This window comes from Rana temporaria, chromosome 5, assembly GCF_905171775.1.
Source record: "Rana temporaria chromosome 5, aRanTem1.1, whole genome shotgun sequence".
Classification (NCBI taxonomy): domain Eukaryota; kingdom Metazoa; phylum Chordata; class Amphibia; order Anura; family Ranidae; genus Rana; species Rana temporaria.
This window is the reverse complement of record NC_053493.1, coordinates 42123451-42147196: the sequence shown is the minus strand read 5'-3', so window position 1 is coordinate 42147196 and position 23746 is coordinate 42123451. Positions and strand designations below refer to the sequence as shown.

Below are 23746 nucleotides of genomic sequence, written 5' to 3'. Positions count from 1 at the left end.
CACTCACACTATTCCTCTATGGCTCCTCGGGTTATAATCCTCCACATACATTATAATATACATCCTTCCCCTCCCCATAGAGAAGGTTCATAGAAGGGTGACAACAACCAGCGGACACTCCGCACAGCGGAAGATAAACACAAGTCACAGAGAACTTCCTCCCCGGCCAGCGAGTTACAATGTAGCCGCATCCTCTCCGCTCAACTCCCATTGGCTGCCTCTGCGTTCCATCGCCTCTCACTGGATAGAAGTAACAGAAAGTCATCTCATGCTGCTCGCTGATTGGTCGGAGCGACGTGCTGTGTATCCAGCGCCGCCTGGCTCCGGAGAATAGAGTGGAATTTGCCTTATTAGGAGTGTGAGAGATTCCACCGCCTGAGGACACTTCCTGTCCGAGCCGCCGCATCCCTCCCACCAGCACCGGGGACACCGAGCACTGAGAGTAAGGAGAGGGGACACCGAGCACTGAGGGTAAGGAGAGGGGACACCGAGCACTGAGGGTAAGGAGAGGGGACACCGAGCACTGAGAGTAAGGAGAGGGGACACCGAGCACTGAGAGTAAGGAGAGGGGACACCGAGCACTGAGAGTAAGGAGAGGGGACACCGAGCACTGAGAGGAAGGAGAGGGGACACCGAGCACTGAGGGTAAGGAGAGGGGACACCGAGCACTGAGGGTAAGGAGAGGGGACACCGAGCACTGAGGGTAAGGAGAGGGGACACCGAGCACTGAGAGTAAGGAGAGGGGACACCGAGCACTGAGAGTAAGGAGAGGGGACACCGAGCACTGAGAGTAAGGAGAGGGAGGGCTGAGGACCGGGGGAACACATAGAACAACATAGCAATGCCTTTATAAGGAAGAACTCCAGGAATAGAACTTTGCTGTACAACCAGAGGAGTTTTACAGAGTTTACCTCACACCGAGCTCCGCTTCATAATATTCTGTTCTGGGATGTATTCCCGGATCAGCACAGTCCCTAATATTCCTCCCAGACCCCTCTTTACCACCCTCATCATCACCCCCTTATCCCCCCTCCCCATCATCCTCCCCTGCTCATCACCCCCTCCTCCTCATCACCCCTTCATCCCCCCTCCTCATCACATCCCTGCTCATCCTCCTCATCCCCCCTTCCTCCTCATCCCTTCTCCTCATCCTCCTCATCACCCCTTCATCCCCCCTCCTCATCACATCCCTGCTCATCCTCCTCATCCCCCATTCCTCCTCACCCCCCCCCTCCTCATCCTCCTCATCACCCCTTCATCCCCCCCTCCTCATCACATCCCTGCTCATCCTCCTCATCCCCCATTCCTCCTCACCCCCCCCTCCTCATCCTCCTCATCACCCCCTCCTCCTCATCACCCCTTCATCCCCCCCTCCTCATCACATCCCTGCTCATCCTCCTCATCCCCCCTTCCTCCTCATCCCCCCTCCTCATCCTCCTCATCACCCCTTCATCCCCCCTCCTCATCACATCCCTGCTCATCCTCCTCATCCCCCCTTCCTCCTCATCCCCCCCCCTCCTCATCCTCCTCATCACCCCCTCCTCCTCATCACCCCTTCACCCCCCCCCTCCTCATCACATCCCTGCTCATCCTCCTCATCACCCCCTCCTCATCCTCCCCTCCTCCTCATCACCCCTTCATCCCCCCTCCTCATCACATCCCTCCTCATCCTCCCTTCCTCCTCATCCCCCCTCCTCATCACCCCTTCACTCCCCCTCCTCCTCATCACATCCCTGCTCATCCTCCTCATCCCCCCTTCCTCCTCATCCCCCCTCCTCATCCTCCTCATCACCCCTTCATCCCCCCTCCTCATCACATCTCTGCTCATCCTCCTCATCCCCCTTCCTCCTCATCCCCCCCTCCTCATCCTCCTCATCACCCCCTCCTCCTCATCACCCCTTCATCCCCCCCCTCCTCATCACATCCCTGCTCCCCCTCCTCATCCCCCCCTCCTCATCCTCCTCATCACCCCCCTCCTCATCCTCCTCATCACCCCCTCCTCCTCATCACCCCTTCATCCCCCCTCCTCATCACATCCCTGCTCATCCTCCTCATCCTCCCTTCCTCCTTATCCCCCCTCCTCATCCTCCTCATCACCCCCTCCTCCTCATCACCCCTTCACCCCCCCCTCCTCATCACATCCCTGCTCATCCTCCTCATCCCCCCCTTCCTCCTCATCACCCCTTCATCCCCCCTCCTCATCACATCCCTGCTCATCCTCCTCATCCGCCCTTCCTCCTCACCCCCCCTCCTCATCCTCCTCATCACCCCCTCCTCATCACCCCTTCATCCCCCCCCCTCCTCATCACATCCCTGCTCATCCTCCTCATCCCCCCTTCCTCCTCATCCCCCCCATCACCCTCTCCTCCTCATCACCCCTTCATCCCCCCTCCTCATCACATCCCTGCTCATCCTCCTCATCCGCCCTTCCTCCTCACCCCCCCTCCTCACCCTCCTCATCACCCCCTCCTCATCACCCCTTCACCCCCCCCCTCCTCATCACATCCCTGCTCATCCTCCTCATCCTCCCTTCCTCCTCATCCCCCCTCCTCATCACCCCCTCCTTCTCATCACCCCTTCATCCCCCCCCTCCTCATCACATCCCTGCTCATCCTCCTCATCCTCCCTTCCTCCTCATCCCCCCCTCCTCATCCTCCTCATCACCCCCTCCTCACCCCTTCATCCCCCCTCCTCATCACATCCCTGCTCATCCTCCTCATCCTCCCTTCCTCCTCATCCCCCCCTCCTCATCCTCCTCATCACCCCCTCCTCCTCATCACCCCTTCATCCCCCCTCCTCATCACATCCCTGCTCATCCTCCTCATCCCCCCCTTCCTCCTCATCCCCCCTCCTCATCCTCCTCATCACCCCTTCATCCCCCCGCCTCATCACATCCCTGCTCATCCTCCTCATCCCCCCTTCCTCCTCATCCCCCCTTCCTCCTCATCACCCCCTCCTCCTCATCACCCCTTCATCCCCCCTCCTCATCACATCCCTGCTCATCCTCCCTTCCCCCCTCCTCATCCTCCTCATCACCCCCTCCTCCTCATCACCCCTTCATCCCCCCTCCTCATCACATCCCTGCTCATCCTCCTCATCCCCCCTTCCTCCTCATCACCCCTTCATCCCCCCTCCTCATCACATCCCTGCTCATCCTCCTCATCCCCCCCCCCTTCTTCATCATCCCCCCTTCCTCATCCCATCACTGCTCATCCTCCTCATCACTCCTTCCTCATCCTCACCCTTATACGCCGTCGTATCTATGTGCCTGATTCATAGAATCAGTTACGCATAGATCTCCCTAAGATCCGACAGGTGTAAGTGACTTACACCGTCGGATCTTAGGCTGCAATCTCACGCTGGCCGCTAGGTGGCGCTTCCGTTTGTATACGCGAGGAATATGCAAATGAGGAGTTACGCCGATTCAGAAACGAACGACCGCCCGGCGCTTTTTTTTTACGTCGTTTGCGTTTGGCTTTTTCCGGCGTATAGTTACCCCTGCTATATGAGAGTTATGTGCGGCGTATCCTATGTTAAGTATGGCCGTCGTTCCCGCGCCGAGTTTTGAATTTTTTACGTCGTTTGCATAAGTCGGTCGCGAATACGGCTGGACGTAATTTACGTTCACGACGAAAGCATGACGAGTTGCCAACGTCATTTGGAGCATGTGCACTGGGATTCAGTCGCGGCCGGCACGTGCACAGTTTGTTCGCCGCGGGGACGCGCATCATTTGAATGATGCACGCCCCCTACCCGCCGAATTTGAATTCCGCCAGGTGGATTTACGCTACGCCCCCACAACTTTACAGGCAAGTGCTTTGTGAATAAAGCACTTGCCTGAAAAACTTGCGGCGGCATTACGTAAATCAGATAGGTTACGCGGATCTAAAGATCCGCTCACCTATCTGAATCTAGCCCAGTGAGTTCACTGTGTTTATTTAGAAAAGGAAGACTGTGGTAATTGACATATATACAACCCCCCCCCCCCCCCCCGTCTCCATCCTGAAACAAACCCCACAGAAGCTGGGGGAGAGGAGGGAAGCCAGTAGCACTGCGGTGTGGGGGGCCAACACGGGGGAATTCCGGGTAGTAGGGAGAATCAGCACCACATGTAGTGATCATTAGGGTATGCCCAGGCACACCTAGCACACCCCCTGCGCACACCTATGGTGGTGACAGATTTTTATGCACGGGACAGGTATAGGGCTTTGTATTGAGTAACCAGCTGTATTGTCACAATATTCATGTTTTTCTTTTTCATTTCAGTAGCAAAATGTCCAAGTCTTTGAAGAAGATAGTGGAGGAGAGCAGGGAGAAGAATGTCACAGAAATTGACATGTGTGACCGAGGGATCGCTAACATGCTGGACATTTCCGGCCTGTGTAAGTAGAGCTCCTTAGAGTTTTCTAAATCTATGTACCAAATACTGTTTACTTACAATGCTGTTCCTGGGTGCCAATTCTAATAGGACAGGCTCATGTCTGCATTCAGCATGTGTTCTCGTGGCTTTTACATGCATTAAGACGCCGAATCATTCTGAATGGGCCGCAACACACCAAAGATGCTAAATATTTGTATGTTATAAAAAAGACCCTTCAAACTAGGGTTGTCCCGATACCAGTATCGGTATCGGGACCGATACCGAGTATTTGCGGGAGTACTCGTACTCCCGCAAATACCCCCGATACCTAAATAGAATACTCTACCCCCCCCCCGCCGCCGCCGCCGTATATCGTTAATCACCGTGCGGCAAACATTACAGGCACCTTTAGTTTGAATAGCTGTTTTGCCCGCCGCGCCGTGTATAGACACTCCCCCTTGGACGGATCTGTCCAATCCCGAGCAAGGGGGAGTGTCCTTTACACGGCGTGGCAGGGAAAACAGCTATTGAAACGAAAGCTGCCTGTAATGTTCACCACACAATGATTAACGCAGCGGTGGGGGGGGGGGGGTGCGGCATCGTCATCATGATCAGGTATGGGGGACATGGCTGCATATGTTTGGGGACATGGCTGCATATGTTTGGGGACATGGCTGCATATGTTTGGGGACATGGCTGCATATATGTGGGGGACATGGCTGCATATATGTGGGGGACATGGCTGCATATATATGGGGGGACATGGCTGCATATATGGGGGGACATGGCTGGATATATGGGGGGACATGGCTGGATATATGGGGGACATGGCTGCATATACTGTATTGGGAAAAGGCTGCATATATGGGGGGACATGGCTGGATATGTGGGGGGACATGGCTGGATATGTGGGGGGACATGGCTGCATATATGTGGGGGGACATGGCTGCATATATGTGGGGGGACATGGCTGCATATATGTGGGGGGACATGGCTGCATATATGTGGGAGACATGGCTGCATATATGTGGGACATGGCTGCATATGTGGGGGACATGGCTGCATTTGGGGACACATTTAAAAAAAGTATCGGTATTCGGTATCGGCGAGTACATAAAAAAAAAAGTATCGGTACTTGTACTCGGTCCTAAAAAAGTGGTATCGGGACAAACCTAGACTTCCTAAGTTAGCTAGAATGAAAATTAACCAGTGCCTTTATTTACTTTTCCCACCCTCCTGTACCATTTCATAAGGAGGATCGGGTAAATCCTAATCTCTTCTATAGTCAATATATAACCGATTCCCCCCTGATTCCTGATGTGTCCCCCATTATCATGCATTAATACCTCGTTTCCACTGAGTAGAACAGTTCGGGTCTGTACAGTTTGGAAGGGTCCGGCCTATTCAGGTGAGCATTGCCACTGCAAGTCAGAATGCCAGGGGCCATACGGGGTTTAGAAAAAAATGCCTAGCGTGGCGTTGCACTAGTGCGACAAGAAACGTGACGCTACAAACAACAACAATGGAGGTCATCCAGCAGCTCGTCTTTTCTCCACTTGCCTTTTGGTTCTTTGTAGTTAAAATAAATGCCGCACTGTATGAGAGCGGCAATGAGAAACACAGCAGAAAAGAAAACTTTATGTGAGCATTAACGTTTTTCTGTCCGCTAATCGGTGTAATGTATCATGTGACGCCAGTAGCTCCTCCCCTAACTGTACCGTACCATTTTCTATGGCCCCACATCTGAAGCAGGACCCTGAATTGTGCGGTATGGTTCGGTTGTATGGGCTGCTTTCATAATGGTAACACTCAAAATGGCGTACCGTACCGAACCGATCCGCTCAGTGGAAACGAGGCAATAGTGCCCATTCACCATGGTTGGTTCATGCACGCCTAGTATGTGATAATATTTGGGCCTGGTACATTTTCCTAATATCTAGAACAGTGACAATTTCACTGGGGCTGCATTGTCCTTGGACTGTTGAATATTGGGGGGGCAGCAAGGCATAAAATGGTGTCTAAGATTCTGTATATTTGTAAAGCTTATACATATTACAATTTCTGTAATTGTGAGATGATATTCTTCTTCACTCTGGGAGAAGTTTTGTGCTGTTATTTTGAAAATGTTGACTAAAATAGACTGAAATATAAAAATACGTATACAGGACTTCTTTATAGCTACTGATTATGTGTATTTCCTGCTGATTAAAATGTGACATTTGTGTTTCCTTTCACAGTCACCCTGTCCCACATCACCCAGCTCATCCTGAGTCACAACAAGCTGACCAGTAAGTACATTGCTCCGGCATACTTTGTGCACTCCTCTGCGTGATGTCATATTTTCTGTTACTCATCTTCTGGATCTGTTTGAACCTAGCAACACTATTTATTACTATGCAAAAAAAAAAAATGGTATGTCGTTTAGAACATATTGATATGGCAATTGTTGGCTTGGTTCTGATCCTGGCCTAACCAGCTAGTGAGTCACTGAACTGGAATGAATGGAAAGGGACATTACCTGGGATAAGAGAACAGATCCTAGTTCTAGGGTCACAGTCTGCCATGTTGATCGCCCCAGGGTCAGCATATCCAGAACACAGTCCACAAGCTGCTTCATCGTATGTCAGCATATAGTAAAATATGAGGACTTTAATTAATTAATTAATTAATTAAAACATTTTTGGAGCCAAATAAATCTATTCAGGGTCTGGTATAGATTTTTGGGGGGAACCCTACAGTGCTGTGCATGTGTTTCACTTGAAAGATCTATCATTATAATTTGTATTTTACAGTTCTGTCCCCTATAGCAGTGATCATCAACCCTGTCCTACAGGGCCCACTAACAGGCCAGGTTTTATGTATTACCATGGGGAGATGCAGTCTAGAATACTGCAATCACTGAGCAGCAAATGATATCACCTGTCATGTATGTCAGTTATCTTGCAAACCTGGCCTGTTAGTGGGCCCTGTAGGACAGGGTTGATGACCACTGCCCTATAGGACAAAGTATACTGTATGTATAGAACCTTGTCTCATGTTTCTATGTGTTTTCTAACCCTAGTTATGAGGTTCACATTGCCTTCCTCCCCTCCTGCTGTGGCCGATTTGACAATAGTTTTGAAGGAGATGGGTTTTGAGATCGTTTTGAAGGATTTATAGCTGCAGCTTGTCTTGGCTGTGAGCACTTTCCTGATACAAGCAACGGCAAGAAGAATGCAGAGGCTGACATACACCACCCCCCCCCCACTGCATTTTCCTTGCTGCAGCTTTGAATCGGCTTTCTCCTTCAAAACTATTGTTGAATCAACTATAGGAGGGGGGGGGGGGGGTCAGGTAGGATCTCCATAACTAGGGTTAGATTACACTAGGAAACATAGGACATATTACTACATATGCTTTGTCCTATAGGGAACAGAACAGCGTCTTGGGCGTTTTTCATGTACAGTTTTGAGGTTAGCTAATGTGCATGAGTGCTAAGGCTCCATTCACATTTGTGCGACTTGTCGTGCAGCTTTGGACATCAAAGTTGCATGACAAGTCGTTCCCCATGTTTTCCAATGATAACCATTCATATTTTGTGTGACTTCATAATAGTTCATGGCCTACTTTGATCCAACTTTCATGCAATTTGAGGGCCAAAGACTTCAATGTTAACCCTCAAAAGTTGTATGAAGGTCGTACCTGAATGTTATACAAGGTATTAAGAAAAAAAATTGCATTGGTACTCTGGTTTCCCCTGCCAATGCCAAGCTGCCAATGCCCAGCTCCCCTTGCCCTTTGACAATCCCTTCCCTATTAATCATGAAATTGGTGAGAATTGGTTTTCAAGGTTTGCCCCAAAACTGACTTCAATGGGCTTTGCAATTTCTAGTTTTTTTTTTTTTTTTTTTTTTGCCAAACGTGCCATTAAAATGAAACCAAGCATATTCTCCTATTACTATTTGTACAAAAACATGCCGAGGGCAGAGACTGGTGTAGAAGTACAATGTATATGTATATTTAACGTGCTGCATAAATTGACAGTGCTACATAAGTATTTGAAATTTGTTACGTTTGTAACAATCCCTCTTCCCGAATGTCTCCATTTACAATCATGCATTAGGTTCTTGCTGCCACCTAGTGTCCATAACAGTTTGTTACGTCCTCTCCCGCACGTGTGTGAAAATAAATGTGGTTTGTGAGAACAGATGTGTAAAGCATTTTACAAAGTTAGGCTGCATTCACACCTGAACGCGGCGTATGTTACCGCGATTTGCCGCGACAAAACGCAGCGTTTTTTTAAGCCACAACATACGCCGGAGGGGTGATCAACATTGTCGGCTATGTCGAACGCCGAAAGCCGCCTGAAAAAAAGGTCCGGGACTTGTTTTGAGCTTCAGGTGTACGGCGTTTCGGCGTGGAGATGTGAACCATCTCCATAGCCGACAATGTTAAATCACCCCTCCAGCGTATTGCAGGCTGCAATAGCGTCGCGCTACAGGCGACAATACGCCTAGGTGTGAATGGAGCCTAAATGAAGAGAATATATTGAAAATGTAGTTTACACTTCAAACCTTATGGCCTGCTCTGTAGTATAGTAGGGTTGTGTTTAGCATTATGTTCAAATGCTAAAAAAAATTACGTTATAATTAGTTATGTGTTTACCATATTTGATTCTTTTTTTTTTTTTTTTTTTTATGTAATACTTTGGCACTAATGTGATGTCATATCAATAAAAAATTACTGCGCTCATTCAGAAATTGGTAAAAGCGGCAACTACTGTATTTATTGGCATATAACACTCACTTTCTTTACCCTAAAAATAGAGGGTAAACTGTGCCTGCGTGTTATAAGTAGGGGGCTGTGGAAAGTTTTTTTTTTCCCTGAAACTTCCCTCTTATGCTGCGTACACACGATAGGTTAGTCTGGTGGACCGTTTTCATCAGACCAAACCGATCGTGTGTGGGCCCCATCGGTTATTTATCCATAGGTTAGGTTAAAAAAATAGGAACTTGTTTTAAAATTATCTGATGGATAAAAAACCTATAGAAAAAAACGATTGTTTGTAGGCACGTCCATCGGTTAAAAATCCACGCATGCTCAGAATCAAGTCGACGCATGCTTGGAAGCATTGAACTTTTTTCAGCACGTCGTTGTGTTTTACATCACCGCGTTCCTGACAGGATCGTTTTTTTAACTGATTATGTGTACACACGACTGATCATCAGTCAGCTTCATCGGATAACTGATGGAAAAATCCATCAGACCGTTTTCATCAGACTAACCTATCGTGTGTACAGGGCATTAAAGTTATAGTGCGTGTTATACATCGCTAAATCATAAAAGTGCACACTTGCATAAATAAGTTAAAATGGTAGCATGTAAACAATCGAGCCGGCCGGCTCCTCAATCTAGCAGCTCGTATCTTCCGGGACTAGCGTGTGACACGGTGACGTCAGAACGTCACTCTCCCAATGTTTCGTCACTAGAGGGACGTATCCCGTGACCCTCTAGTGACGAAACGTTGGGAGAGCGACGTTCTGACGCAGCTCCTTTTTTCTTTTACTAATGTGATGTTAATGCACTGGAATGCTTCCACAGTGCAGGAAAATACATATTGAAAACAAAGATGGGATCTTCAGTTCTAAACCATAATGCTTTTATATGTTAAAGCTCAACTCCAGAGAAACCGCTAAATAAATATACTGCATGTATTTCATCTGTGTATGAGGCTGCAATAGCTGCCAAATAATTTGTATTTCTGTTCATCCAGTCCTGAAAATTTACACTGTTCTGCCACACAGCACAGCCCTGTAAGACTGGACCTGATCTTTGCTGCTGATCTCCTCATCATCATTACCATGTGACTGGACAGTGGAAGGAGAAAGCAACACACTAATGAGCTAATCTCTCTCTCTCTCTCTCTGTCACTCTGCTTTCTCCTCCTATCAGTATGATTCTTGCACTTCAGCACAACTGCTTGTCTCTATTCTCTGCCTGTTTCTATTCATCCCTTCTCTCTGACCACTGTAGACTGCAAGAGACTGATACTAAAACAAATTCAGAAACTTGCATCTAAAAATGCATTCAAAGTGTCAATGATTACAGATCTGCATTAATTTGTGGTTTTTACATTTGCCAGGAGTGCAGATTTATAGTAAGTCTGGGCCCATTAGAGCTGCACGATTCTGGCTAAATTGAGAATCACAATTGTTTTGCTTAGAATAAAGATCACGATTCTTGCGGTGTAACATCTTCTTTCACATTATACAAAAAAATTGGGCTAACTTTGCTAGCTACTTCCTGTTATCGCCGCTCTGGTGCTGTGATTGGCTGGAGCGGCGATGACATCACATGCGCGCGGGAATACAGCATTAACACTGTAATGCCATTCACAAAAAAAAGACACGCTCAGTGCGCCATTGTCTACGGCACGCATGCGTCGTAGACACCGGTGCAGTCCTTATTGCAATTATCTCCTTAACTGTGTAGGTTAACCACTTGCCTACTGTGCACATACACCCCTTTCCTGCCCAGACAAAATTTTAGCTTCCGGCACTGCGTCGCTTTAACTGGCAATTGCGCGGTCGTACAACGTGGCTCCCAAACAAAATTGACGTCCTTTTTTCCCCACAAATAGAGCTTTTTTTTGGTGGTATTTGATCGCCTGTGCGGTTTTAATTTTTTGCGCTATAAACAAAAAAAAGAGTGTAAATTTTGAAAAAAAACCACAATATTTTTTACTTTTTGCTATAATATCCCATTTAAAAAAATAAAAATAAATAATTTTTATCTCAGTTTAGGCCGATACATATATTCCTCTACATATTTTTGGTAAAAAATAAATACAAAAAAATAATAAAATCGCAATAACCGTATAGTGACTGGTTTGCGCAAAAGTTCTATTGCCTACAAAATAGGGAACATTATTATGTATTTTTTTTCTTTTTACTAGGAATGGCGGCGATCTGCATTTTTTTTTTTTGTTTGTTTTCTTTAGGGACTGCGACATTATAGCGGACAGATCGGACACTTTTGACACATTTTTGGGACCATTCACATTTATACAATGAACAGTGCTATAAATATGCATTGATTATTGTATAAATGTGACTGGCAGGGAAGGGGTTAACCACTAGGGGGTGGGGAAGGGGTTAAATGTGTAGCCTAGTGAGTGTTCTAACTGTAGGGGGAGGGGGGTGACTGGGGGAGGTGACCGATCTGTGTCCCTATGTACAAGGGACACAGCATCGGTCTCCTCTCCCTGACAAGACGGGGATCTCTGTGTTTACACACAGAGATCCACGGTCCTGCTCAGTTACTGGGCAATCGCGGGTGCCCGGCGGCCACCGGGAACGCGCATGGTGTTCCCAGTAACGTGACGGGTGCGCGCGTGCGCCACCTAGCGGCTTTGAATGACAGGACGTCACATGACGTCCTGTCAGAACAATAGGGGATTCCACCCGCCGTCATTTGACGCCGTGCGGTTCCCTAGTGGATAAGGAGATATTTCTTGCACCTACAGGTAAGCCTTAATCTAAATGACTTTGCTTACTATGGGAAAAAGTACAGGTTCACCTTTATTAAATAATAATAAATGGAACATTGAAACTGATGTGCTGTGACTCCTTCAGAGAGCGTTCTGCCATGGAAGTCATTACTGTCAGTGCAGGTAAAGCACATCTGGAGAATAGCAGAACTTTGTGCCAGAATCTCTCTTTGCTTGTTTTGTCTTTGCTGAGAACGGTGTAATATATTCTTTGCCCGAGGCAACCACATTACCAAAAGTCAGAGCTATCATTGTTAGTTTTAGATGGGCTCTTCCCATAGAAGGGATGCTCATCAATTACCTGAATATTCAAAAATGGAGCTCGCCAGCAGCGATTGTTTTTGGCTTGGCAGATCCTAGAATTGGGATGGAGATTTGAGATCGAGTTTCAGTCCTTTAATAAAAACATATTGGGAAGAGCATTCACTTTGGATCTTGATGCTGTACGCTTCCCCTGTAGATAGGTGGACTTTTCATAACAGAGTATGGACTTTTTTCATCTTTGTCTTTATGGGTAAGTGGATCTGTCACCGAGATGCAGGTTTGGGTTCCGAGGATACTGTTCTACACAGAAAAGCATCCCATGTATTTTTTTTTTTTTTTTTGGGGGGGATGCACCAATGTATTGGCCGCAGAAAATAATCGTCCGAAAATGGGGTTATCGGCGCTTGGCCGATAGAAAGAAAAAGGTGTCAATAATTGCATTCTGCTTCTGATTGACTTCAAAGCAAAATCGCATCCTGTTGACTTCAATGCAAAATCGGGTCCCGTTGACTTCAGAGCAAAAAGGACCCCTATTCATTTCAATGCAAATACGCCAGCCACATTGGCAGAGACTTATAAAATTAAGCTGGGCATAGACATGAGATGACTGTTAACCAATACAACAGCAGATGCCCACTGGTCAATCTTTTGAGGGGGGGAAAACACTTGATCAATTGTGGGCCATTTACCATTCATCTTTCTCTAAATAGGCAGAAATATTTATATATGGTGGAGCTGGTCATACAGGATCATGCAGTATACAGCAGTACTTAAAGTGGGGGTTCGCCCAAAAATCAACTTTCTGCCATTAGATCCAGCATACTGCTGACATCTGCAGTATGCTGTGTGTTTTTTTTTTTTTTTTTTTTTTGTACTTATCGTTTTATCAGCCTATGTTATCCGGCTCTGAGCGGGGATTCCTTCCGGGTATAGGCGTTCCTAAACCAAGCGGAGTTGATTGACGGGCTGCTAAAGCGCGTCACGCCTTCCGAAAATACCCGAAGTGACACTCGAGTGTTTACGGCACCTGCGCAGTCAGCTCTACACGGCAGGCGCCGTAAACACTCAAGTGTCACTTCGGGTATTTTCGGAAGACGTGACGCGCTTTAGCAGCCCGTCAATCAAATCCGCTTGGCTTAGGAACGCCTATTCCCCGCAGGAATCCCCGCTCGGAGCCGGATAACAACGCTGATAAAACAAAACAGCAGATGTCAGCATTATGCTGGAGAAAGTTGATTTTTGGGTGAACCTCCGCTTTAAGGCAGTCAAATTGATCCTGCATATCCAACTAACCTGCTTTGTCTAAGACCACCTTAAAGCGGTAGTAAACACGCTGCCGTTTTTTATTTTTTTTCACCTGAAAAGCAGAAGCCGTAATGAGCTAGTATGCATTATGAAATTTATGATTACTTATGAAATACTTACCTTGAAACGAGGTGTGAGGAACTTACCTGGTCCACGCCTCGGCGTGTCTTCTGGGTATCGCCGCTCCAGCGCTGTGATTGGCTGGAGCGGCTGGAGCTGCCAGGCGTTTAGCCGAGGATCTCCGATGCGCATGCACCGCTGCAGTCAGCGGCGCATTGCGAGGGGAATATCTCCTAAACCTTACAGGTTTAAGAGATATTCTTTATACCTACAGGTAAGCCTTATTATAGGCTTACCTGTAGGTTAAAATGGTAGTACAGAGTTTACCACCACCACTTTAAACTGAAACTGAGTTCAAGCTATGGACATTCAAATATATACATATGCATCTGCTGTGTTTTAACCGAGATAAGAAGGTTGGAAGGCTGATAAATCACTGTTCGGAGGGGGAGCAGGGAGAGCTGAGCTGCTGAGAGAATGACTTACCGGTAAATGACTACTTCTGGTATAAACTCTGAGAATACATTTTTCCACAGTACCTGCTGCTATTGAGGTAAGTGAGGACTGCTTGTTAAAAAAGAACTTTAGCTGCCGCTGGTGACTTTTAAAAATCAGGAACTTTTCAGTGCCTGGGGCCCAGAGCTATCTTCCTACAGATGGTTCTTCTTACCACTGCAGGTCGCTGATACCGCCATCTTGGATACAGAAGCAAGCCTTGCCAATGATCCAGAAGCCTGCTAGGATATGTGATGTGGGGTTGTCTTGCCTATCTGCAATCCTCACCTATCGGAGTGGGTACAGATTTACAAAATGGGTACTCGCTCTCCACCCCCAAAAAAGACTAACTCTGTTACAGCATGGGAGAGCGGGCAAACCAGCAGGACTTCACTTTTTGAATGAAGTTCTGCTTTTGGATTGTGTAAATACTTGATTGTATGTGGCTACATGTTCACTTTAAGACTTTGTTTGCAACCCAGTTGTTAATATTTCTGGGAAATATTTGTCTAAAAGGAAGAAATTGTGGTATGCTTTGCATGCTTCCAAGCCATAGATAATTCTGTATATGTGGGACATTGGGTGGCACTTGGAGTGTGCAGAACACTGGGCAACTATGGTGTAATGTTTTTGCCTTCTGGTATATCTGGTTCCAGCCATTATTCATGGCCCCATAATAATTCAAATATATTCCCCTGTCCCTCCCCCTCAACATTTGGTTGCCTTATTTTCTCTATTTTAAAAAAAACATTTCTTGTTTTTTCCTTTTTTTGTTTCATTTTTCAACATCATTTTCTTTATCTGTCTGAAGAAATTAACTGACCTGCCAGGTTTCTTGTTCCTGAATGTCCAGGCTCACCGCAACAGAGATTCAGACATTTATGACCTAATCCGATAAAGCACATTAATTAACTGTCTCCTCGGATGGCACTCTCCCTGACGGGAAGCTGCTTGGCAGGGGCCAGTGGTCTGTTCTAAGGTCAAATTAGCATCTTTGCAGCAATTTGTGGCATTTCTGTTTGTTGCTGTTGGTCTGGATTTGGCATAAATATACCCAGTTGATGTATAAATAGTGTAGATGGTGAAAAAAATTAAATTTAAAATCTGTGTACAATTTTTTTCGTAACTGTATTAAAAAAATAAAAATAAAAAATCCGAAATGTTATTTATTTAAAGCAGAAGTAAACCCATCCATAAAACGATTTAATTTGCGGCACGTACCTCAAATATAACACTCCCATTGGTTGTGCTCTCAACCAAATGGTCAAACCGTCCAATGGCTGGTGTCATAACTCATCACATGTGCAGCATCATGGCAGTTGTAGATTAAACAAAGGCAAAGATGGCCACTTCATTGGCTGAAAACGATAGAGGGGTTTACAACACGTTAAAGGTACACCCCAGCCACACACAAACTTGGTATAAAACTGACACTGAGTACACCGGTACTCACCGGTACAGGTGTCGCGGGGATATGTATCTTATTCTGCAGGTCAAGGATTCCCTGCTCCACCACCATAGACCGGTCAGTCTGGTTATGAGAATCTCTGGTCATTTAGAGAGTATATTGTCAATACATACAAGAAAATTTTGTTCTGATGAAGGAAAGTCACAAAAGACAAAATGCAGCAGTTCTGTAGGGTAAATTATAGGAAATGTATATAATACTCAACATTTTGACGCTTATTTCTTTTAGCCTTGTAAATATGAAGGATTTCGTATTACATTTTTTTTTTTTTTTTTGAGCTGCTTTCAAAAAGGCAGTGAGCTGAAAGCCACTACTGTACTGCAATTAGTCTTGAGTCTGATTTACTGCTAAGCACTGAATAGTCCCTGTTGTACAACACCACTCCTTTTCATATTGGAACCAACAGGTGCTGACTAGTATCTGTAGATGTGGCTATAGGTCATTCGCCCTTACAAAAATATTTGGGATTCCATGCCTAATGATGCATTCAAGATATGGCAGCACTCAGGTCACGATGTTGATATTTTTATAGTTGAGCGCGAACCTTGCTATCTGGTTATGCCAAGCCACGGTGCCTCATATTTTTGGTGGTTGTTAGGCATTGTACCCCATACAGTGGACCCCTACGAGGGGGCAGTTGTGGCAGGCTACTGACATGTAGTGTTTGTGTGTGTATGTTTTATACACCAAGAAAAAGATAAAAATAAAATTATGGTAGCACTATGCAACAGCCCTATTGCATCTCACAATCCAATGTGGGGCAATTCTCAGTCGTTTTGTTGATTCATTAAATTGTGGGGTGTGCTAGTGGTGGTGCCTTAGCACTGACCTTTCCAAAAGTCTATGGCCCTTTTAGATTTTAAGCTAAGTGCCAACCAATCCAGGTGCACTTAATCTCTACATGTTATATGTAAAGCATGTTTTTTCAGCAGCAGACTACAGCTACCAGTGCTGTACAGAGGAGGTCCACAGGCCAAAATTGGATGGCTTACAAATCAGCAAGGGCAATTGCCGGTTGATGCCTTAATGCCCATACACACGATTGTATTTTTCCGCCAGGAAAAGTCAGATGTGAGCTTTTGAATGGAAATTTCGACCGTGTGTAGGCTCCATCGGACTTTTGCTGTCAGAATTTCTGCCAACAAAAGATTGAGAGCAGGTTCTCAATTTTTCAGACAGAAAAAATTCCTATCAGAAATGTGATCGTCTATGGCAATTCCGACGCGCAAAATTCTAACGCATGCTCAAACAATTCAATGCATGCTCGGAAGCATTGAACTTTATTTTCTTGGCTCATCGTAGTGTTGTACGTCACCACGTTCTTGACAGACGGAAGTTCAGAAAACTTTTGTGTGACCGTGTGTATGCAAGCCAAGCTTGAGTGGAATTCCGACGGAAAAAACATCCAAGGTTTTTCTGCCGGAAAATCCGATCGTGTGTACAGGGCATTGCACATAGAGGTTGGTGCAGTCATCTGCAGGCCAACCACATATATACGTGGCAATTTTTGGACACCGACTGAGAGACAGTCCTGATGGCATAATAGGAACGGCACAGTGACAGGTTCACTTTAGCAATTGTAGGGCTCCATTTTTATTTTTATTTCTTATCCACCACTTGATTTGCACAAAGGCATGTAAAACAGAAGGATTATTTTTATCCGTGCTCGGTCATTAATTCAGAATGTCCTGAGTGTCAGCAATTAGGGGAATATATTGTCACTCATCGGAACCCACGGTAATGTCCGGTGATTGGCGTGTCTGGCAAGATTCTGTCCACTGGCACTCAGGAGTTATATTAGCCGCGTTTCTTTCTTTCTTTATCTGCCAGAAATTGCACACTGCTTGACCAACTAATTAACCCGAGTGACTCCACCAACCAGTCAGAATAACTTTATGCAGCTGTACAGACCTCCACATTCGCCACAAATGTTTTTTTTTTTAAACTATTACATTTATAATTACCTATGTAAAGTATGGTAGCTGCGCTGTGGGGAAGGGAATGGAAAAGGGGAAGTGAGAGGTGGGAGGGATCGTGGATGAACTCAGCAGTGAAAAAAAAAAGTATCTGATACTAAAATAAACAATACAGATGAAGGTGAACAAATACCTATAATCCTGTGACCGTTTGGCAGTGAAAATAGATAGTAAAATTGCTACTACATATACAAACACAAAAACTGGCATAAAATAAGTGAAAAAATATATATAAAAAGGTGCAAATCTATCCAAAAAAACACAAGTGATAAAGTTCTGTCCCATAAATAAAGATCAGATCTAAGAGTCCAATAATTCCTCCATGGATCAGTGTCTAGATGAAACACCTCCACCAAAAAATGCAACGTGCAGGAAAAGGAATCTTCAGTGATGACACCTCTGATGTGCTAGCAGCTCACCTCACGGCTGTTTGTCCAAACAGCTAACAGAGATACTGATCGCAGCTGGATTGAGTGGGCTGATAAAATCACCTCCTCCTGACTCCTAAGACAGCTCTCAGCGACCATTGTGTGTCATGGAAAAGAGAAGATATATGCAATGCATACAGCGTGACACTGTGAGGGTACCTCAAACTGTTAAAAATGTGAGAAAATGCACTCTCATGAATGAAAGGACAGTGGGCATAAATCCACGAGTGCCGAACTCGTATCCCCCTTAGTGTCAGCTATACAGGTGAGGCCTCATACAGACGAGAGGATATCCGCTGAAAACGGTCCGCCGGACCGTTTCCAGCGGATAAATCCTCTGACAGATTTTAATCTGATGGCTGTACACACCATCAGATCAAAATCAGAACTAGCTCCCCCCCCCCCCCGTCGCGTAAGCCGCGTCACGATTGGCGAAAGGAGCCGAACGGAGATGCGCAGTATAGCGCTGACTCGCCGTTCGGCTCCTTTCGCCAATCGTGACGCGGCTTACGCGACGGGGGGGAGCTCGTTTTTTGTCAAAATGTCAATCGCCACCATGTTAGGAACGCCCACTCCCGCGGGACTCGCAACCCGAAATCCACGGATGAATAGCTGTACAAAGGTATGTACAGCATCAAAAAAAAAGTAATAGGCATAATCGTATTGTAATGTGGGGGGGCAGTGTAATAAGCGAAAGTAGTTTTTAGGGTGAACCTCCCCTTTAATATAAACTTTATATGGGTACAGTGCCATATGTCTGAGTAATTGTCAAACTGTCACAGCACTGAAAACTGAAGAATGGCTTGATAATAAAGGGGTACATACAGGTTGGGACTCAAGTGGCTTAAAAATCATTTTAATCCATTGCAGTGCAAGGTAGCAGGTTTTCGTGTTCTTTCTGTACAACTGTTTTTTTCAATAATTTGCAGTCCATGTTGTGTGTGTGTGTGTGTTTTTATATTTTTTGTAGCGATCAATTTGATGTACAGTAGGTGATTGTTGTTTTTTTTTTTTTTAATCAATGGTGTCCAACATGTGGCCCTTTGGCACTTTTTGTGTGGCCCTCAGGGCCCCCACAGATACTAGTCTGTGTTTCCATTATTGCCCTGTTATAGCAGTGGTTTCCAGCAGTCTCCGTGTAATTTTGTCTCTGGTCTATGGCTGTCTTCTGATGCATGTTCCCAGTCTCTTTCAACTCCCTATGGCATGTTCACAGTCTCGGTCCATCTCTTGTATCGTGTCTGCAGTCTCTGACCAGCTCTTGTATCGTGTCTGCAGTCTCTGACCAGCTCTTGTATCGTGTGTGCAGTCTCTGACCATCTCTTGTATCATGTCTGCAGTCTCTGACCATCTCTTGTATCGTGTGTGCAGTCTCTGACCATCTCTTGTATCATGTCTGCAGTCTCTGACCATCTCTTGTATCATGTCTGCAGTCTCTGACCATCTCTTGTATCGTGTCTGCAGTCTCTGACCATCTCTTGTTTCGTGTCTTCAGTCTCTGACCATCTCTTGTATCATGTCTGCAGTCTCTGACCAGCTCTTGTATCATGTCTGCAGTCTCTGACCAACTCTTGCATTGTGTCTGCAGTCTCTGACAGTCTCCTGTGTTATATCCATAGGCTCTTACCATCTTTTTTTTTTTTTTTTTTTAAGCCTCTTTCTCTCTTTCTCTCTCTCTTTCTCTTTCTTTCTCTCTTTCTCTCTTTCTTTCTCTCTTTCTCTCTTTCTCTCTTTCTCTCTTTCTCTCTTTCTCTCTTTTTCTTTCTCTCTCTCTCTCTCAACTGATCAGATTGAAGAATCAGTTCAAATGTGGGTCCCCTTCTATTAAACTATTCTGAAATTGATTTAAAAAGAGCGGACTTTGTATCTGTCTTTTTGTTTTATGCAGTTGTTAACCAAAAAAGCTGCTTACACCTCTCTAATAGTCAACACAAGGATCATCTACTTATCTGTGTATAAAATACGGTCATCAGAATGTTGAACAGCAAGTATGTGTATGTAAAAGTTGCAGGTTAACACAATATAACCTAAAATGTATAGATGTATGAAACTACACTGTAGTATACCAAGCTCAGAAATGTAAAAAAATGTTAGCCTAATGTAATGTCTGTTGCTTTCAGTAGGGGGCAGTGTTGGGTCAGTTTTTCATATACATTCCAGTGAAATGGCACAAACGAGGCTGTTAAAACAATTGCAGAACTCTGCCAGTTTAAACTGCAAGTGTGAAACTAATTGCATAAAATGGTTTGCTTATTACATCCAAAGCAGTCTCCCAGTTTGTATGTCACTGCAGTCTAATGACAACAGCTTACAGCTAGTCGTAGACCAGTGCATATGGAAACAAATCGAGGGTGGGAGGGCAGGGATCCACAACATTTATAAATTATTACCACTTGTAACTGTACGTCTTTCCCCTTTTTTGAATGTGCTTATAGGTAAAATAACCGCAGGGTTCAACTATACAGTATGTAAACAAATTTGTTACACTCTGAGCTTTACTAAAACTGGAGCACTTAGAATGTGGTGCTGCTGTGCGTGGTAGCCAATCAGCTTCTAACTTCAGCTTGTTCAATTAAGCTTTGATAATAAAAACTGGAAGCTGATTGGATTCTATGCAGAGCTGCAACAGATGTTGCTCTCTCCAGTTTAAAGCGGGGGTTCACCCTATTAAGAAAAAAAAAAAAATTTTTTTATCCAGTTCCTGACCCCCGCATGTACATATACGTCCACAATATGGCACGTACAGGCACATGGGCGTACACGTACGTCCTTGCCTATTAGCGGGTGGGGGGTCCGATCGGGGAGCGATCCGGGACCACGGCGCGGCTATTTGTTTATAGCCGCTCCGTCGCGATCGCTCCCCGGAGCTGAAGAACGGGGAGAGCCGTATGTAAACACGGCTTCCCCGTGCTTCACTATGGCGGCGCATCGATAGTGTCATCCCCTTTATAGGGAGACACAATCGATGACGTCATTCCTACAGCCACACCCCCCTACAGTTGTAAACACACACTAGGTGCACCCTAACTCCTACAGCGCCACCTGTGGTTAACTCCCAAACTGCAACTGTCATTTTCACAATAAAGAATGCAATTTAAATGCATTTTTTGCTGTGAAAATGACAATGGTCCCAAAAATGTGTCAAAATTGTCCGAAGTGTCCGCCATAATGTCGCAGTCACGAAAAAAATTGCTGATCGCCGCCATTAGTAGTAAAAAAGAAAAAATTTATAAAAATGCAATAAAACTATCCCCTATTTTGTAAACGCTATAAATTTTGCGCAAACCAATCGATAAACGCTTATTGCGATTTTTTTTTTACTAAAAATAGGTAGAAGAATACGTATCGGCCTAAACTGAGGAAAAAAAATGTTTTTATATATGTTTTTGGGGGATATTTATTACAGCAAAAAGTAAAAAATATTGCATTTTTTTCAAAATTGTCGCTCTATTTTTGTTTATAGCACAAAAACTAAAAACCGCAGATGTGATCAAATACCACCAAAAGAAAGCTCTATTTGTGGGGAAAAAAGGACGCCAATTTTGTTTGGGAGCCACGTCGCACGACCGCGCAATTGTCTGTTAAAGCGACGCAGTCCCGAACTGTAAAAACACCTTGGGTCTTTAGGCTGCATATTGGTCCGGGGCTTAACTGGTTATTCTAGCATTACATTCGGCATCGTAGCGCGAGCTACAGTATGCCGGTCTTACATTTTTTATCCCCGTACTCACTGTGCTATTCCACATTGAAGATTCCGGGGAATGGGCGTTCCTATGGTGAGAGAAGGTGATTGACGGCCGTCCCTGGCACGTCACGCTTCTCCGGAAATAGCCGAAATAGGCTTGGCTCTTCACGGCGCCTGCGCATAGCCTGTGCGCAGGCGCCGTGAAGAGCCGAGACCTACTTCGGCTGTCTTCGGGGAGCGTGACGTGCCAGAGCCGGCCGGCAATCATCCTCCCTCTCCATAGGCACGCCCATTCCCCGCGGGAGTCGGAATCTTCAATGATCAATAGCACAGTGAGTACGGGGATAAAAAATGTAAGACCGGCATACTGTAGCTTGCGCTACGATGCTGAATGTAATGCTATAATGATGTTAAGGAGGGTGAACCACCGCTTTAAGTAAATCTCTCCCCACTGTTACTTGCAATTTAATATAAATGCAATTTCAAACGTTATATTCAGTATTGTTAAATCTGAAGATTTCTTGAACATAATGCCTGGTGTGCTTGCCATAAAGGGTTCTGTTTAGGCACTTCCTGTGATGAGCTCTGTCCCTGTCTCACAATTGTGGTCCTACATTGAATGTGATAGAAATGCACCAATCATGTGCAAGGAAAATAACCCCCCCCCCCCAAAAAAAAATGATATGATGGAAGCTGAACTTTAGTGCATTTATAAAGTTATTGGAAATGTCCCCCACAAAGTGCATATTCCCTTTAAAAGTACTGATAAGGATTGACCCCTGATACAACCTCAGGACGAACCCCATTTTTGCCGTTTGACCCAAATCATAATAGTGAAACATGCAGACCAGAGAGGAGAGAGAAACGGTCTACATCTTCACCTTCCAACGTTCAGCCTCAGAGAGAAACAACAAAACCCTGGGAAATGCCCAGGGAAAAACCAAGCCAACTTACCGACCAGCTTTCAGAGAGAAACAAACCTATTTATTCCATAGCCTTATAGACAAAATGACATCACACACATGAACACATTTCATTCGCTTAGGCCATATAAAGTCCCTTATTACACGCCCCTGTGACGTCTGTTCTTGGCATCGTGGCACATGTTTCAAAGTCTTTTGGGGGCCATCTTCTTCACTCGATGGGATGGGCCGGAAGGAGGGAGTTTAGGAGGTGTTTGAAGACATCTGTTTTCACTCTTAAATCCTGGCCAAGATTTTAACCCTATAATGTCTTTTAAGGAAACTAACAGCATTGTAACATATTTTCACACCTACATATGTAACATTTGAGTAGCTCAGGAGGAAAGTAATCATAACACAAAAATATTCATTTTAGTATTTCCATCACAGTACTTCAGTCAGGAACAGACAGCTGCCAGAGAGGTAGAGCGCACCAGCAGCTGTCAGCTCCTGTGTGACTACAGCCTGATATTTGGCCAGACTGCTTCTGATTTTCCCAGTGTCATGACCCTGACACACAGAATTAAATAATAATAATTAATAATAAAAAATAAAATTTATGATAGTGTCACCAAATTCTGATGAATGTCCTATAGAGGATTTATTGATTTTGACTTATATATGGCCTTTGCAAAAACGTGTTTAAAATTCACCCTCCCCACTTTTCAAGGGATGATTCCTCCACGGTAAAGCAACAATTGGCAGAGTTGACCGCAGGGGCCAAGTTTTTAAAATTCTGCTTTAAAGGGTCCGCCACCCAAAAATAATTTTGCATTATAGTTGGGCTGTAATGGCTCTTGGAAACTCCATCAGCAAGCTTAGTGGCATAAATAGAAAGGATGTATGGCCAGCCGTACTCCAAAAAAAAACCTTTACGGTTGCCTTTTTTGGTAAAGGGATAAAAGCACCACAAATCACAGCAAGAATGGGGATATACAGCCGACGCATTTCACACTATTAACTAGTGCTTAATCATAGCTCAGCTTAGTAGCTTGCTCTTTTCCTGCTCACTTTTCCCTCGCTGTGTGCCCGCTGAATACTGCTCCCGTTATCTGTGCTGCTCGGGAAACAGAAGGAAGGGGCTGTTTGGACCACTAAAGGGTGGGTTTGATTGTGGCGGTCCAACTCTCCAGTGTCCTGCCAGTGCAGAGTATCTTTAACCCTTCCTGCATCACTTAGTTCCAAAACCGCTAACAGAACCTCCGATTTATTACT

At 45.3% G+C, this 23746-nt stretch overlaps 1 protein-coding gene across 7 annotated transcripts in view; it reads left to right on the top strand.

Moving 5' to 3' along the window:
• Window positions 1-300: 300 nt before the first annotated feature.
• Window positions 301-23746, top strand: part of RSU1 (Ras suppressor protein 1) — a 190168-nt gene continuing 166722 nt past the window's right edge. The window contains exons 1-3 of one of the 7 annotated variants that reach the window (XM_040352456.1): window positions 301-442; window positions 4267-4382; window positions 6598-6648. In XM_040352456.1, coding sequence (XP_040208390.1) covers window positions 4274-4382; window positions 6598-6648 — 160 coding nt within the window. In that variant the 5' untranslated portion in view covers window positions 301-442; window positions 4267-4273. Of the gene's footprint in view, window positions 472-545; window positions 616-656; window positions 791-4265; window positions 4383-6597; window positions 6649-23746 lie in introns of those variants that run through there. The other 6 variants (XM_040352461.1, XM_040352455.1, XM_040352457.1 and 3 more) reach the window with 6 other exon arrangements.